Source organism: Aquarana catesbeiana, linkage group LG03, assembly GCF_042186555.1.
Source record: "Aquarana catesbeiana isolate 2022-GZ linkage group LG03, ASM4218655v1, whole genome shotgun sequence".
Taxonomy (NCBI): domain Eukaryota; kingdom Metazoa; phylum Chordata; class Amphibia; order Anura; family Ranidae; genus Aquarana; species Aquarana catesbeiana.
This window is the reverse complement of record NC_133326.1, coordinates 438,565,934-438,585,326: the sequence shown is the minus strand read 5'-3', so window position 1 is coordinate 438,585,326 and position 19,393 is coordinate 438,565,934. Positions and strand designations below refer to the sequence as shown.

Sequence of the window (19,393 nt, the reverse complement as noted above, 5' to 3'; positions counted from 1 at the left end):
TCTTCCTGTTTATTTTGTTACGTTTATAGGTATTATTGTTGTTATTTTTGGACCTATTGTTAGAGACTTTCGCCCCTTTCGCCGAATCAGTAGGAGATCTGGGCTTCTTCCAGTTGAATTCCCTATTGTTAAGGTAGTCCAACCGGTCACGCTCAAATTTCCCTGATTTTTTGCTGATGAGGTTAGTCTCATACGCCATCATTTGTTCACTGATCTTACGATCCCAACTCTCAAATGTTGCAACATCTAGATATGTGGACAAACTCTCATGTAGAGTGTTGATGTCCACACGAATTCTATCAAGGTTACGTTCTCTCTGAACAATGATGTATTGCAGCCATAGTTGGTTGCAATCATGCAAACAGGTGATCCACTTGTCATTAAGATCATCATCAAGAAATGAGCATAGTTTGGTGATTCTTAAGCCCCTAGGGACTCGTTTGAATTCAACATACTTTTGTAGAAGTAAAATGTCCCACCATTGTAACATCTCCTTCTCCAATAAGTCTCTTAGGTTGTGAAACAGAGATATCATTCTGTCCTCTCTCGATGGGGTCGGCTCATCAACTGTATGTGCTGTAACCTCTTCATTGATGGGGTTCTGCATCTCAAATGAGTCAATGCTGGTAGTGAATCCCTTCGCCAATGAGGATCTTCTTAACTGTCTTTCCTCAATAGATAAAACCATTGTCAGTGAGTCAATATATAAAAAAAGATGATGAAGACCACCCTGCTGCAGGAGACCCCACACGTGCAATACAGTAGCAGAAGAGAAAAAAAAGCAACTCCTGCGCACAGGTGGATCACCATATGTAGTAGGCTGAGCACTGGCCTTGCTGCCTTCAAGGATGGGGATCCTAGTGAAAACCGAAATATAAAAAAGACAAAAGCGCACCAGCCTAGTGCATTAACTTTTAAAACATTTATTTGATAAAAAATAGTAAAGGAAATAACTCACAGGCGATTGGTGGAGGAGGCACAACATAAAATCGCACCGGTATACAGTCTGCGATTTGGAATGAGCGGGACCTTCCAGGGGTCGTGGAGGAACGCACAGACGCTGCAATCCGCTAACGCGTTTCGAGGGGAATGTCCCCTCTTCCTTCAGAGCTATGCAGTGCAACCTCCCTCAGCGAACCTCACTTATAAATGCCTGCAAGCCAATAAGACAGGGGTGGGGTGCGGGGCTCCTCCCCCTTAAGAACTCCCTCCCTCCTAAGTCCTCTGATCAGGCATACCCTATACGGACAAGTGCATATGCAGACGTATGCACACACCATATGTACATGTGCATGCATACACACACACACACACATATATACACACAAAAGCAGCTGGTAAATAACTAATTGCTAAATGAAATAGGAAGTGAACAGCAATGTACTGTGCATACGGACTAAAGGGCAACATGTGGTATCTAGACATAGCAGATATACATCACAGTAAACATAACCAGTCGTACTGCCAAATAAAAATGACAGTAAACATTGCACATCATAATGGGTGAGAGTCACACTTCAAAACATCATACTTCACATCTCAGATGTACACAGTGAATGGGCTTGTGTATGTACTTACACTTAGTATTGTGGGGGTCAGTGCCTGTAAAGAGCCTCCACAACAGCTGCACCACAGGCCGGTACATGCAGCGTGTCTGTGATCAGAGAGGAAACGTGCACCGATGTGCTTGCGTTCCAAGCTACAGGAAGAAAAGGTAGAGTATGCGTGTCACGCTGGAGGAGGGAGGCGGGGTAAACCTCTCCCCCTCCGCAGGAAGCACAGCACATTGGCCGTGCGGGCGGCGTGAGAAAGCCTAGTGACGTGCAGCTAGGGGCGGGGCCAACAAGTGAAGAGCCCTCCGCCCACCAGAAACATCCTGGTGTCTAGCAGAACGACCAGCTGTCGCACAGACCATGAGCCAGGCTACATCTAGACAATACATTGCCACAATACACAGCCAGCATGTATAAAGATGAAAGAATGCTGAAAAGACTGGAGATGAGAAACACCACTAGAAAAAAATATATAGACTGTGTAGTAGAAGGAGGAATGATGATGAAGTCATTAATGATAATAATAATAAGAAGAAGTGTGTTATCTGGTAATAAAAATAGTAGAAAAAATGATAATAAAAAATATATATAATGTAGTAGATGATAAATCATCCGACCATCAGCGCGACTAGCGCACTGTACATGTAGCTCTTATGCGTATATGGGTGCCCACAGACTCACATGCCACTATTCGGCTACTGATCAGCTCCCATAATAATGGTGGTGCCAATAGTGAATGAAATGAATTTAATTAAATTGAATAAAATTAAGAATTAGGGTCACGCTGAGTGAGGTATGCACATGCAACAACATATTGCGACTGCTATACTATACGTATTATATGATAACAATACAAATGGTAAATGTAGCATCTTCAGTCGCTATGTGCAAACGATAGTTGTGACAATAACTGTGCAAACAAAATGATATCTATACTTAACCACTAGATATATATCATGAATGATATCTCAAGTAAAACACTGTATTGGTATAAGACCATAAGTGCTCCACTAGTAATCAACAAAACAGGAAATCGGCTACAACAGATAAATTGGGAAGTACATTGGCGCTCTCCTGTGTGTACGGGACAGCGTAAATGTATACAACCAGGAGAAGGCAGAAACACAGGGGGGGGGGGTTTGGGGCAGGGGGGGAGGTGTGGTTTGGAGTGGTTTGGCAGATGAATACTCATCGAAATCTACACGGTCAGACAATTGCCTAAGGTGAAGATCCAATAGGCCTCGCGTTTGCAGAGTCTCTGGTGTCTTCTACCTCTGTCAACATCACCCCTGATAGATTCGATCCCGAACACTTTCATACCCATGGGGTCTCCATGGTGGACATCTTGAAAGTGCCGAGGGACAGGGTATTTGACCCGTGTGTTAATAATGTCGCATTTATGCTCGCCAATGCGCACTCTCATTTGTATTGTTATCATATAATACGTATAGTATAGCAGTCGCAATATGTTGTTGCATGCGCATACCTCACTCAGCGTGACCCCAATTCTTAATTTTATTCAATTTAATTAAATTCATTTCATTCACTATTGGCACCACCATTATTATGGGAGCTGATCAGTAGCCGAATAGTGGCATGTGAGTCTGTGGGCACCCATATACACATAAGAGCTACATGTACAGTGCACTAGTCGCGCTGATGATCGGATGATTTATCATCTACTACATTATATATATTTTTTATTATCATTTTTTCTACTATTTTTATTACCAGATAACACACTTCTTCTTATTATTATTATCATTAATGACTTCATCATCATTCCTCCTTCTACTACACAGTCTATATATTTTTTTCTAGTGGTGTTTCTCATCTCCAGTCTTTTCAGCATTCTTTCATCTTTATACATGCTAGCTGTGTATTGTGGCAATGTATTGTCTAGATGTAGCCTGGCTCATGGTCTGTGCGACAGCTGGTCGTTCTGCTAGACACCAGGATGTTTCTGGTGGGCGGAGGGCTCTTCACTTGTTGGCCCCGCCCCTAGCTGCACGTCACTAGGCTTTCTCATGCCGCCCGCACGGCCAATGTGCTGTGCTTCCTGCGGAGGGGGAGATGTTTACCCCGCCTCCCTCCTCCAGCGTGACACGCATACTCTACCTTTTCTTCCTGTAGCTTGGAACGCAAGCACATCGGTGCGCGTTCCTCTCTGATCACAGACACGCTGCATGTACCGGCCTGTGGTGCAGCTGTTGTGGAGGCTCTTTACAGGCACTGACCCCCACAATACTAAGTGTAAGTACATATACACGCCCATTCACTGTGTACATCTGAGATGTGAAGTATGATGTTTTGAAGTGTGACTCTCACCCATTACGATGTGCAATGTTTACTGTCATTTTTATTTGGCAGTACAACTGGTTATGTTTACTGTGATGTATATCTGCTATGTCTAGATACCACATGTTGCCCTTCAGTCCGTATGCACAGTACATTGCTGTTCACTTCCTATTTCATTTAGCAATTAGTTATTTACCAGCTGCTTTTGTGTGTATATATGTGTGTGTGTGTGTATGCATGCACATGTACATATGGTGTGTGCATACGTCTGCATATGCACTTGTGCGTATAGGGTATGCCTGATCAGAGGACTTAGGAGGGAGGGAGTTCTTAAGGGGGAGGAGCCCCGCACCCCACCCCTGTCTTATTGGCTTGCAGGCATTTATAAGTGAGGTTCGCTGAGGGAGGTTGCACTGCATAGCTCTGAGGAAGAGGGGACATTCCCCTCGAAACGCGTTAGCGGATTGCAGCGTCTGTGCGTTCCTCCACGACCCCTGGAAGGTCCCGCTCATTCCAAATCGCAGACTGTATACCGGTGCGATTTTATGTTGTGCCCCCTCCACCAATCGCCTGTGAGTTATTTCCTTTACTATTTTTTATCAAATAAATGTTTTAAAAGTTAATGCACTAGGCTGGTGCGCTTTTTTATATTTTAGTATATGGGGGTCCCTGTCGCTATAAAACGCTGACGGCGAACCTAAATATTTACGTCCCTAACTAGCGTCACCAGTGACACTAATACAGCGATCAGAAAAATGATCGCTTAGCGACACTGGTGATGGGGGGTGATCAAGGGGTTAAAACTTTATTAGGGGGGTACCCTAGACCTAAAGGGGGCTAATACTAACTGCCCTACCACTTCTAAATGTCACAAACTGACACCATGCAGTAATCAGAAAAAAAAAAAAAACTGCTTGGTGTCAGTGTGACGGGGAGGGGTGATCGGGGGGTGATCGGGGGGCGATCGGGGGTGTTATGTGTGCCTGGCATGTTCTACTGTGTGTGTGTGTGTGTGTGTGTGTGTGTGTTTGTGCACTCACTCAGATGTCTTCTCTCCTCGGCGCCGGAACGGAAACTGCCGAGCCGAGGAGAGATGACATCACATCCTCTGCCTGTGTGTACTACACAGAGGCAGGGGAAGATCCTCATTGGCTGGGAGCGATCGCGAGGGGGGGCCACGATCGGGTGGCCTCCTCCTCATCTCTGATCCCTGCCAGACCAAAGGCGACCGCAGGTACGCGATTTTGCCTGCCCGTGCCATTCTGCAGACGTATATCTGCGTGAGGCGGTCGTCAACTGGTTAAACCATGCCTCCTCGTGTTTGGATGTCTGAGGACCCCAACACCGCTTAGCCCCGCCCCCCCACGTTAGCCACGGCTTCCCCATTATTATTATTTTTTTTTTCAAAAAGAAGCATTTCCCATGCGAGCGGCGTGCTCCCGATCCCTAGGACCCAATGGGATGAAGCAGCATGGCGCAGGGGGGGTCTTGTAAGCCGCCTAGCAGCGTGCTGATCGCACCAGTTTTTTTTTTTTTTTTTTTAAACCTAAAGCGCTTTTTCCCCCAAGGAGAGGGGGAAGACAATCAGCACAGGGGGGCGATTGGTGGGGAGAAGAACCCCCCCAAGCTTACCAGAGGTCCCGTTGTCTTCCTGGAGGAAGAAGCATCTCAGCTTCCCTGACACAGCATGCTCTCTCAGCGTGAGGCGGTGAGTGCTCAATACAGCCCCCAGTGGTGACACATAGGCATGACAACATTATTTCTTAAAGGAGACATTTATAAGAAAATACAAAGGGATTTCTTAGAAAACTCCACTTACCTTTCCCCACCGAAGGGTTTTCTGTGGTAAACAGACCCAATCTTCACCCTTCACGGTGGGTTCCGTTAAACCTTCAGGAGCTGGGGACCCTAGAGGGAACCTGCTATCCTGGACCTGCAAAATCACCCTGCCAGTAAAACTTTACGGCCTTACTACCAAAAATACTGGATCCCAGGGTCCAGCTCTCTAAAAAGAGAAGCATTCACAGGCAAAACCTTGCTTTTTCGAAAATGAGGCCCAGGTACCATTCAATTTGGCCCAAAAAAAGACACTTTGAATGGATCCGGTCAGCATAGCTGGCCCCAGCAAGGATTGCTCCAGTGGAGCTCAGCACAGCACATCTTTACTCGTGACCAACACCTTAGACACTGGCGAAAAAAATGAGTCACTCCCACCAGTGGGAGGGGTTATATAGGGTTGAATGGAGGAGAAGATTTGGATGCCGCACACTGGATGTAGTCAAAAAACTTCACTTTATTGAAAAAATGGGATCATCAAAACAACAAGACTGTCATGCAGAAAGTACAGGTAAGCTGACGCGTTTCGCACTCAGGACTGAGTGCTTACTCATAGCTAACAAATATTAAAAAGACAAACTCTTATATAGCTCAATGGAGTATCACATGATTGCCCAATTAGATGGTCATTGAGTCTCAGCTAGAAGCCAATTTAATGAGGTCTCGGCATCTGCTGGCTATTTGGTGTGTTAACTGATTGAGAAATGTTTTCAAAACCGTGACATGTAAATAGATGACAAAGAATGTGAAAAAAGATGTGTATATGTACATGTGTAGGCAAAAAATATATATGTGTGTATATATATATATAGTGAATCATATCAATAAACGTGTATATAATAATGAATGTACTTCTATAACGTGTATATATGAAAGGTGATAAGTATCAAAAAAAGGGGGTGACTATTAAGTGAAAGGAAAAAATGTGTAAAAAATATTTCTCATTAAAAAGAGAGAAAATATATTGATAAAAATATTCAGACAACGTGCAAAGTAAATGTGAAGAGTGAATGTAATGAAACTATATGTGAACAAAATATATAAATATGATGAGACTCTCTATAATATGCCGGTGAAGTGGATGAAGCTCTCTATGATAAGCCGGAATAATACAAGTGAAATATAGAGCAATGTGACCTGAAATAATGCGTGATATGCCCGCGGTTGATAACAAGGTACATATAGGGCCCTATGATAATAAAAATAAACTGTGGGATTCAAAGACATAAAATCACGCTGATAAAGCAACAACCACACCAACGCTGGAAACCCTTGCAGGTCGGGTTACACCAAGAGGAAAAAATCGTCCATAAAAAAACAAGAAGGGGCGGTAGGAGACACAAGAACTCCAAACAACTCACATTACAGCTTGAGAGGCAAAATGAAGAAATGAGTTTCACCGTATTTAATATCTCAAAGAGACTTTTAAATGAAGAGGAGATCAACCTTCTATCAAAAGGCCTTAATTTTAGCCCTAATAGACATTTTGATCTATTTCACACTATTTTGGACGTTAACAGGTTTTCTCGCTTATTAACACTAAAGAAACACTTTGGTGGTTCTAGAGAAGAGGACGTTCCAGGGAACCTTGGCGAATCAGGTGAGTCTCCCCCTTCACCTATCTCTTTTAATGAAGTGTGTGCACTGCAAGATGTAATAACACTGGCAGATGAATCGGATCCACCCCCCATGGATCCCACTGATTCACAGAAAAAACTAATAATCAGATCTAAATCTGACTTTTACCCAGTGGCATCCAGGGGCAAAGATCTTGATGTATTTCAGAGGTTGGTGGAGGGGGAATTAACTCGCTTGGCTCTTTCCTATACTGTTTGAACATGGTCATAACACCTACACTATCATGAGTCCTTATAAAGAACATTTCATGTTCATTTTTTACATTTTCACGTTTTGTCAGCCATTTTCTATTTCCTCTTGTTTTGTGTTCCGGTCAGATGGTGCCAAAATAGGAGTTTTTTCCATCTATTGACCATTGGGGCCTATGTACAAACATATCCAATCTTATACATGAATATATAATATTTACCACCTTGATTGGTATATATGCCCGACAAGTTCCCCTACTCTGCATACTCAGTATAGTAACTATGGCAGAGCAGGAATTCCCAGGGAACCATGGCCAATAGATGTATAAATATAAAATCATACAATACAGCGCTCGCAAATAAATATAATATGTGATCTCAAAAACTAGAGAAGAAGAGAACTTTGTTGCAGCTGCAGAATGAAAGTACTGTACTTTAGTGATATATAACCAGGTGAACTGCGCTAGCAACTATGTATAAATAAGATATACCACATCAGAATAGACTAAAAAACACAAATAGTGAATATAAAGGTGTCGCAAATAGTGAATATAAAGGTGTCAAAGAACTGGACATGCACCCTGCGCAACACACCCAATTTTGTGTGAGAGTGCGCAGGAGTGCACTACCAGAACCACAAGACCTTCAATATAATAAATGTGATAAATCAATTCTTGTGCATAATGCTGCACAATGACAAAAAATGACAACGGGAGCGTACAAAAGTGCACTCCCTGGGTGCAAACCTTCACTGCAATAGAAATCAATTGATGTGCATATTAAACAGGTGTGAACTATAAAAAGACAAAAATAACGGTTGACATAACACTAGTGTAAGGAAGAGAAATAAGACAAATATACTCTCAAAAAATTCACAATCAAAAAATGACTATGGAGCGATCCCCTCAGGAAATGCCAGGTGGGATAGTGGAATCATGAAATGTCAGCAATAACCAAATTGCAAACAGAGAAAACGTAACTAATGGTTAAAACCCCATTCATGGGAGAAGCAATAGGCGGACTTCCAGCTTTTTCATCCTTGTGATCAAACAGGGCTGATGGTATAACAATGTTGAAATTGCTTGGAAGAAACCACAAAGCTCGCGTTCCACCAAAAGAGAAAGGAGAAGCATATAGCATAAAACCTTAGGATATCAGGGGTCACCTGCGCATATATGCGCTACTCACGGGACCGGTATGCAGAGCAGGCATTCAGATATTTGGTCGGTTCGCCGCTCTCCAGCGTGCATTCCACCAACGCCAGGAAGTGATGTCACTGGTAGCAAATCAGGCAGACGTGGACAGGATGTTGCGTCGACGCGTTTCGCCCCTCCCCCAGGGCATTATCAAAGACTTAACATCCTGCTCACGTAGAAACTCATTTATATTATGCTCAGTGAGTGACAGCCATTTACGGCCAATGGGTGAAAATCACCCATTCCTTCCTCTCTCATCATATCCTGTTTGCAATCGAAACTTTAATCAGTGGTCGGAGACAAACATCTCAAATAAACAGATAAATGCTTGTAACATCTCCATAGAGAAACGATTTTATACACTCACTATATTCCACAAAAACAAAGTATGTGCTACATCAGGATATCTAGACAGATGAAAAATCCTATACAGTATATATTGAATGTCTGATTCTCTAATAATATTCAACAATAAAAACAATTATTTAATACATTATACAATAAGTAAAAAAATATAAAATAATAAAAAAATATATTATAAAAAATATAATGAAGTTAGGATAAAAATATATATATGTATAGAAAAACACATACATATAAATAATAAATATAGATAATATATAGTCACAAATTCCTTAGATATAACTCTATGCTTTGCTGATTGCTAGACCTCACACTCATAAATATGACATGGAAAAATCACAACAGATAATCAAAATTCATAATTATTAATGGCAATATGCACGGGCAAAAAACACAAATTAAATAAAAAGAAATGGAACAAATATAAAAAAAAAATATATATAAAAAATATATAAAAATGAAAAAATGAAAAATAAATAAAAAAATAATAAAAAAATTTTATTAAAAATGTATAAATAAATAAAATGAAAATAAAAATAAAAATAAATATAAATATAAAAATAAAAATAAATAAAATAAAATAAAAATAAAAATAAACTACTATATAGAATGGGAGATACTTTTCTGAACACTACCAATTAGATAAAAAACAATTAAGGTCTAGCTCAATATTCAGGCCCAGGGGGTTCAATGTGCGTAATCTATGTATCCACTGGGTTTCATTTTGTGAAATGTTTTGCCTAAGGTTGGAACCTCGCCAGTGTTCTTAAACCCTGTCAATCCCACAGAAGGTGAGTAGGCTGGGATCTTGATTGTGGAAAAGCCTAAAATGATTGGAAAGACCATGAAACTTATACCCCTTCTTAATCCTATTTACATGTTCATTAAGTCTTATGCCTAATTGTCTGGTGGTTCTTCCTACGTATTGAAGATTACAAGGACAAGACAAAAGGTAGGTAACATGTGTTGTGCTGCAGGTTATGAATTTTTTGATTGCATAAGATCTACCATCTACCAGGGAACTAAAATGAGTGGTTTTCCGTTTGCGAAATTTAGATGTCCTGCACATTCCACACCTACCACAACTGTAGAACCCAACACTATCTAGAAAGGTGCATACCTTCCTGGGGGGGTCTATAACATTATGTGCTAGCTGAAGCCTTTATTTTTATTTTATTTTTATTTTTATTTTTATTTTTATATTTTTATTTTTATTTTTATTTTCATTTCATTTTATTTATTTATAAATTTTTAATAAAATTTTTTTATTATTTTTTTATTTATTTTTCATTTTTTCATTTTTATATATATATATTTTTTTTATATTTGTTCCATTTCTTTTTATTTAATTTGTGTTTTTTGCCCGTGCATATTGCCATTAATAATTATGAATTTTGATTATCTGTTGTGATTTTTCCATGTCATATTTATGAGTGTGAGGTCTAGCAATCAGCAAAGCATAGAGTTATATCTAAGGAATTAGTGACTATATATTATCTATATTTATTATTTATATGTATGTGTTTTTCTATACATATATATTTTTATCCTAACTTCATTATATTTTTTATAATATATTTTTTTATTATTTTATATTTTTTTACTTATTGTATAATGTATTAAATAATTGTTTTTATTGTTGAATATTATTAGAGAATCAGACATTCAATATATACTGTATAGGATTTTTCATCTGTCTAGATATCCTGATGTAGCACATACTTTGTTTTTGTGGAATATAGTGAGTGTATAAAATCGTTTCTCTATGGAGATGTTACAAGCATTTATCTGTTTATTTGAGATGTTTGTCTCCGACCACTGATTAAAGTTTCGATTGCAAACAGGATATGATGAGAGAGGAAGGAATGGGTGATTTTCACCCATTGGCCGTAAATGGCTGTCACTCACTGAGCATAATATAAATGAGTTTCTACGTGAGCAGGATGTTAAGTCTTTGATAATGCCCTGGGGGAGGGGCGAAACGCGTCGACGCAACATCCTGTCCACGTCTGCCTGATTTGCTACCAGTGACATCACTTCCTGGCGTTGGTGGAACGCACGCTGGAGAGCGGCGAACCGACCAAATATCTGAATGCCTGCTCTGCATACCGGTCCTGTGAGTAGCGCATATATGCGCAGGTGACCCCTGATATCCTAAGGTTTTATGCTATATGCTTCTCCTTTCTCTTTTGGTGGAACGCGAGCTTTGTGGTTTCTTCCAAGCAATTTCAACATTGTTATACCATCAGCCCTGTTTGATCACAAGGATGAAAAAGCTGGAAGTCCGCCTATTGCTTCTCCCATGAAGGGGTTTTAACCATTAGTTACGTTTTCTCTGTTTGCAATTTGGTTATTGCTGACATTTCATGATTCCACTATCCCACCTGGCATTTCCTGAGGGGATCGCTCCATAGTCATTTTTTGATTGTGAATTTTTTGAGAGTATATTTGTCTTATTTCTCTTCCTTACACTAGTGTTATGTCAACCGTTATTTTTGTCTTTTTATAGTTCACACCTGTTTAATATACACATCAATTGATTTCTATTGCAGTGAAGGTTTGCACCCAGAGAGTGCACTTTTTTACGCTCCCGTTGTCATTTTTTGCCATTGTGCAGCATTATGCACAAGAATTGATTTATCACATTTATTATATTGAAGGTCTTGTGGTTCTGGTAGTGCACTCCTGCGCACTCTCACACAAAATTGGGTGTGTTGCGCAGGGTGCATGTCCAGTTCTTTGACACCTTTATATTCACTATTTGCGACACCTTTATATTCACTATTTGTGTTTTTTAGTCTATTCTGATGTGGTATATCTTATTTATACATAGTTGCTAGCGCAGTTCACCTGGTTATATACAACAATAGATGTATGCAAAAGGTCATATTAATAATAGCAATATACAATATCTTTTATTGTTTCGCGATATCCATCATGTTCGGGTGTTTTATATACCTGACCAAAGTACAAGTTAATTTTATCTGAGGATGCATATCGCGACAATATTGAGATAAATAGTTTTATTCTATTTCGTTTTCTACACATTTCTGTGTTATTATATCTACCTTTTTTATCGTTTTCTTTTGATAATTATTCATGATTTGTATCATGAGGTTCACAATTTTATTTCATTATTATTACTTTTATTCCAGCTTATTTTTCATTACATAGATATATATGGAAACTTTCATTGTCCTATACATCGTTCTAGTTGTGTAGGAAACACCTGATATATATATTAGGTTTTTACGCATTATGTTTTCACACTTTTTTACCTTATTTTATTTTATTCATTTATTTATTTTTATTTGTTCACATTTTGTACACCCTGTTGTCCATATACATATTTTTTTGGACACCTTGGGATCATAATTCAGATATATTAAACTTATTTATATGCACATAAACTGACATACATTGTATCGTTTGTGTTTAGTGCTTATTTTGTGAGTGTAATGTTGCAATATGAATATGTAGTTGTTTCTCTTTAGAATGCAGCATTATAACATTTCTTCTCATCGTCTTCATAGATTGGATTCACGTTGATCATTATATGCCTGTTTTCATCTGTTTCACTTGCCGGTGTTAATATATGAGTATTGTATTAGTGGATTCATAAGATGTATTATTCCAATATGTTTTGTTTGGAGGTCTTGGCATTTGCTGACACACATATACTGAGACATGCTTTTATATGAGCCACCCGAGACGGATCACAAACTAACATATTTTAACATTTAGAATCACTACGCTACAAGTCAGTCTACTGGGACCCTGCATATATCACTGCCATTTGACCAGATCAGGGCTACCCTGATCAGCGTGATTTTATGTCTTCGTATCCCAGCCTATAGTATCTTACTTGTTTTTCATTTGTCCCTTTTTGTGATCCCTTAAACTTGGGTGACTGGCCGAGACCTCTACCAACTTTATTACCATCACTATAATTCCATCTAGACATTTAGTGTGACACAGACTAGCGGCGTTCTATTACTTTGAACACCGCTGCTTCATTCCTGAAATTCTACACATACCCTGCTCTCGGCCAGGCTCATCATTTAGAATCACTACGTTACAAGTCAGTCTACTGGGACCCTGCATATATCACTGCCATTTGACCAGATCAGGGCAACCTTTATCAGCGTGATTTTATGTCTTTGAATCCCACAGTTTATTTTTATTATCATAGGGCCCTATATGTACCTTGTTATCAACCGCGGGCATATCACGCATTATTTCAGGTCACATTGCAAACATTTCTCAATCAGTTAACACACCAAATAGCCAGCAGATGCCGAGACCTCATTAAATTGGCTTCTAGCTGAGACTCAATGACCATCTAATTGGGCAATCATGTGATACTCCATTGAGCTATATAAGAGTTTGTCTTTTTAATATTTGTTAGCTATGAGTAAGCACTGAGTGCGAAATGCGTCAGCTTACCTGTACTTTCTGCATGACAGTCTTGTTGTTTTGATGATCCCATTTTTTCAATAAAGTGAAGTTTTTTGACTACATCCAGTGTGCGGCATCCAAATCTTCTCCTCCATTCAAGCCTGCTTTGCCTAGCATTCAGCCAGCACCTGGAGCTCTTCTGCTCTGAAACTTCTACTTACACCTGGGTCAGTGTCAGCCTGAGCGGTGGAAATACTTTCTTTGCTTGTCTGCATCTAGGGGTTATATAGGGAGTGCACTTTTTAATTTAGGGCGTGCCAGTGTCCATCACCTGAAGGTGGCCTGTAAACCACATAGTAATCACTATGGCTCTGTGTCCCCTGATGTATGAAAAGAAATATAGAACATGTTCTCTATCTAAGTCCGTCTGAATTTTCGACGTAAAAAGTCCGATGGGGTATACACACGGTCGGAATATACAATGAAAAGCTCCCATCGGACTTTTTCTGTTGGAAATTCCAATCGTGTGTGCAGGGCATAAGAGTCCGGCAAACATGAAAAAGATCATTCCCCCTGCTAGTTATGTTTGTACAAGCAAATTTTTTAGAGGAATTATTTCATATTTACCTACCAAAAAACTGCTTTAAATATTGTATGTTTTTGTCCTGACTATAATAAATAAAGAAAACACATAAACCATTAAACAGTTCATTTAATAGTATTTCGCATTTTAATTGCAGTATTTTTTATTTCATGTGCATTCATACAGTGCTCTAAAAAGTATTCATACCCCTTGAAATTTTCCACACTGTCATTTTACAACCAAAAATGTAAATGTATTTTATTGGAATTTTATGTGATAGACTAACACAAAGTGGCACATAATTGTGAAGTGGAAGGAAAATGATAAATGGTTTTTAACATCTTTTACAAATAAATATGTAAAAAGTGTGGCGTGCATCTGTACTCTGCCCCCTGAGTCAATACTTTGTAGAGCCACCTTTCGCTACAATTACAGCGAGTCTTTTTGGGGATGTCTCTACCAGCTTTGTACATCTAGAGAGTGACATTTTTGCCCATTCTTCTTTGCAAAATAGCTCAAGCTCTGTCAGATTGGATGTGGAGAGCATCTGTGAACAGCAATTTTCAAGTGTTGCCACAGATTCTCAATTGGATTTAGGTCTGGACTTTGAGCCATTCTAACAAATGAATATGCTTTGATCTAAACCATTCCATTGTAGCTCTGGCTGTATGCTTAGGGTAATTGTCCTGCTGGAAGGTGAACCTCTGCCCCAGTCTCAAGTCTTTTGCAGACTAACAGGTTTTCTTCTAAGATTGCCCTGTATTTGGCTCCATCCATCTTCCCATCAGCTCTGACACGCTGTCATGGTTATGCAATAGAGTTGTCTGTCAGCTTACCTGTCTCCATGTGTTCATCTCTAGAGACCAACTGACCCTCACTTGACTGCTTTTGTAAACTCTCCTCTAGCATGGCTCCACCCCAGCTCCTATCAGGGAACGCTATATTAACCTGTGCACTGCAAGCCAGCAGTGCTGATCAACCATTGTGTGTTAGCCTCCGTGTGTACTTGCTGTGTTTCCTACGTCTGATTCCAGTTACCGACTTTGGCCTGTTCTTAACTATTCCTGTCTGCTCATGACCCTGACCTTTGGAGTGTCCCCGACCATCCCTGTTTGCCTGTGACCCTGAACCTTGGCGTGAACTCTATTGTCCTTGTCTGCTTGTGGCCCCGACCTTGGCTTGTCCCTTACTTTCCTTGTTGTTCCAGCCTGCTGCCTCCTTCCTCTTCTCCTGTAGTCTATTGTGAGTGTGAGCTGTGAGACCCTGGGGGCCGCGACCTGGAGGCAGACTGCAGCGCAGTCTATCCTCACCACTAGAGGCTCTGGTGAACACCTGCTGGCTCTTAGACTCCGCGCCCTGGGGAATCTATGCTCTAGCTCCCAGTGGGATCTGTGTCAGTGATCCAGTAGACCTACTTCCTGAACCTCCCAGGGTTCAATCCGCAGCAGTCAGTCCTAGGGTCCACTACCTCAGCGGTGCACTTCTGACTCCTAGAGAGTGCATCTGTCACCTAGCCTCAAGGTGACCTGACACACGCTTCCTTGTCCCTGCTGAAAAAAGGATCCCCAGAACACAATGCTGCTGCCACCACCATGTTTCACGGTGGGAATGGTGTATTCAGGATGATGTGCAGTGTGCATTTTCCACCACACATAGCGTTTTGCTTTTATGCCAAAAAGTTCCATTTTGGTTTCATCTGATCATAGCACCTTCTTTCGCATGTTTGCTGTATGGCTTCTTGCAAACTGCAAATGGGACTTCTTATGGCTTTATCTCAACAATGGCTTTCTTCTTGCCACTTCTCCATAATGGCCAGATTTGTGGATGGGCACGGCTAATAGTTGTCCTGTGGACAGATTCTCCCACCTGAGCTGTGGATCTCTGTAGCGCCTCCAGAGTTACCATGGGCCTCTTGGCTGCTTCTCTGATTAATGCTCTCCTTGCCCGGCCTTTCAGTTTAGGTAGACGGTCATGTCCTGGTAGGTTTGCAGTAGTCTTTACATTTTTGAATGATGGATTAAACAGTGCTCCGTGAGATGTTCAAAGCTTGAAATATTTTTTTTTATAACCTAACCCTGCTTTAAACTTCTCCACAAATGTATCTTTGACCTGTCTGGTGTGTTCCTTGGCCTTCATGGTGCTGTTTGTTCACAAAGGTTCTCTAACAAACCCGAGGGCTTCACAGAACAGCTGTATTTATACTGAGATTAAATTACACACAGACTTCTGAAGGCAATTGGTTCCACTAGATTTTAGTTAGGGGTATCAGAGTAAGGGCAAAATACAAATGCACGCCACACTTTTCCGATATTTATTTGTAAAAGAAATTGAAAACCATTTTTCATTTTCCTTCCACTTCACAATTATGTGCCACTTCATGTTGATCTATCAGAGAAAATCCCAATAAAATACATTTACGTTTTTGGCTGAAACATGACAAAATGTGGAAAATTTCCAAGGGGTATCAATACTATTTCAAGGCAATGTTATATGCCAGGGGTAGGTAACCTCAGCCCTCCAGCTGTGGTGAAACTACAATTCCCATGAGACTTTGCAAGACCATGACAATCACAGGCATGACTCCTGAGGCAGAGGCATGATGGGATTTGTAGTTTTACCACAGCTGGAGTGCCGAGGTTGCCTACCCCTGGTATATGCTTTTCTCCACATTTATATGCAAACTATTCTAATTAGGCAAAGAACCCAGCCTTGTCACTCTTACATGTCAGTTTTGCCATGCAAATATGGATAAAATACAAGGCTGGAATACACTATTGTATTTTAAAAAATGCATTTTCTATTGAAGAAAACTCATCAAAATGCAAGTAAAAGTACTTTTAAAAGTGCATCAATTCGGTGGTAACCCCAGATGATCCACCATTCTACTGCAGTCCACACAGCTCCTGAGAGCCCCTATTGGTTCTCAGTTAACTACCAGCGTTTGAACATTTCACTAAATGTGAGTGCAACTTTTGAATTTGAATTATGATGCTTACTGTTTGTTTGACATGTTGCAGTATGTTGACTTGCCAGCATGACATGTATTGATTACCACTGGAAAGCACATCACAGTGGGTGTTAAAACTAACTGCAACATGCATTGACATTCGTTTTGGTGCATCTCCACTGAATTGAATAGAAAACACATTAGGTGAAAAAATACACCACAATTCAAAGGTGTAAAATTAACATTAATGAAAGCAGGTGAAATAAAAGGATTATTTTATGTCTGGAAAATTAAAATAAAAGGTTGAACATACCAAAGTATTGATAAACTAGTTTAACGTGTATTATTCTTTGTATTTTAGGCACTACTTGCTGATGAAACCATTGGCAATGTTCCAGTACTGCTGCTTGGCAACAAGATTGACAGACCAGAGGCCATCAGTGAAGAAAGGCTACTGCACACTTTTGGACTTTATGGGCATGCCACAGGGAAGGTATTGACCCTGTAATTTTTAAAATGTTATCCTGTCAAAGCTAGAGCAAAATGTTGTGGAAAATTATGAAATATTAGAGAATTTACTTACATTAACATTACACTGCTGCTGTAGTAGCAATTCAAATATTAAATATTAGATACGTTTAAATAAATCAGGAACTCTGAATAACAGACTTTTAAAAGGAGAGAAGGGGAAAGGGAGAGAGGGAGAGAGAGGGGGGGAGGTGGAGAGAGCGGGGGAGAGGGAGGGAGATGGGGGAGATGGGGGAGGGGGGGGGTGATAAAGAGGGGAGAAGGGGAGAAGGGGTGAGAGAAAGAGGGGGAGAGGGATTACAGTGAGAGAGAGGGGGGGGGAGAAAGAGGGGGGAGGGGAAGAGAGAGGGGGGAGAGGGAGAGCGAGAGAGAGGGAGGGGAAGAGAGAGAGAGGGAGGTGGGGAGATATAGATAGAGAAGGGAGAGGAAGAGGGAGAAAGAGGGGGGAAGAGGGGGGAGGAAGAGGGGGGAAGAGGGGGGAGGAAGAGGGGGGAAGAGGGGGGAGGAAGAGGGAGAAAGAGGGGGGAGGGGGAGGGAGAAAGAGGGGGGAGGGGGAGGGAGAAAGAGGGGAGAGGGAGGAAGAGGGAGAAAGAGGGGGGAGGAAGAGGGAGAGAGAAGGAGGGAGAGGAAGATAGATGGGGGAGAGAGGATTTTTAACCAAATGACATAATTCCCTATAGACTTGATGGACTACAGGCTGTGCCATCCCCATCTGTCTGCTGTATATATGCCACATTCTCCTCTGGCCAGTTGCTGAAAGGCTGCAATGAGAAAATCTATTACAAGATAAGCCACCCAGGAAATATTTTGTTGATGAACATTTAATGACACCACCTTATATCGCACTTACATAAAAGTAAATAATGCATAGCCATTGTGCTGTTCTAGTACATGGATATTAAACAAACACATGTCGATGACAGGAAAAGCTGGCTACACACTTTGCTAGTAGCATTAAAGACATTTTCAATTATTTAGAAAAGGTACTGCAACCTATAGTGACTACATGCAAAATGCAGAGCTCCATGGAGCCAATTAGACTTGATTCACTGAGTTAATTTAGCCATTGATTATTGCACAATACACATAGACTGCCCTGTTAAAAGGAAAATGGTTACAAGAAGGGGCCCATTCAGATTAGTGCCTTAGGTAATGGTGTGATGCCATTAATTTTGAATGGCACTCAGTCCCACTGTTACAGTAGAGCAATGTTCCTCAACGCCAGTTCTCAATACCCCCCAACAGGTCATGTTTTCAGGCTCTCCATTATTTTGTACAGGTGATTTGATCAGTTTCACTGCCTTAGTGATTACCACAGCCGTTTCATAGGAGGAAAATCCTGAAAACAGGACCTGTTGGGGGTACTTGAGGACTGGAGAAACATTGAAGTAGAGCACCACACACCTACTCTGCTGCATGTGCTATGTGCTGCATTAACCACTTGCCGACCGCCTCACGCCGATGTACGTCGGCAGAATGGCACGGGCAGGCAGAATCAGGTACCTGTACGTGATCTGCCTCCCGCAGGTGGGGGGTCCGATCGGACCCCCCCCGGTGCCAGAGGTGGCTGGCATTTGTTCGCGGGCAATGAGAGGTGAGGGGGAGGCCATCCATTCGTGGCCACCCCTCCCGATCGCTCCTGGCAAATGAAAATCCTTCCTCTGCCTCTGTAATGTAAAGAGAGGGAGAGGAAGTGATGTCATCCCTCCTCGAGCCGGTCTTTTCGTTCCGGCGCCGAGGAGAGAAGACATCAATGTAAGTTACACCAACACTACACTTCCAGTAGAACACGCCAGGCACACTTTTCACCCCCCATCACCCCCCGTGTACCCCTTGTCACACTGACACCAATAGCAGTTTTTTTT

General features: G+C 41.1%; 1 protein-coding gene across 2 annotated transcripts in view; it reads left to right on the top strand.

The window, feature by feature from the left end:
• SAR1B (secretion associated Ras related GTPase 1B) overlaps positions 1-19,393 on the top strand; it is a 301,257-nt gene that overhangs the window by 274,731 nt on the left and 7,133 nt on the right. For both annotated transcript variants that reach the window (XM_073620798.1, XM_073620799.1), the window contains exon 6: positions 17,362-17,493. In XM_073620798.1, the coding sequence (XP_073476899.1) occupies positions 17,362-17,493 (132 nt within the window). The remainder of the gene's footprint in view (positions 1-17,361; positions 17,494-19,393) is intronic.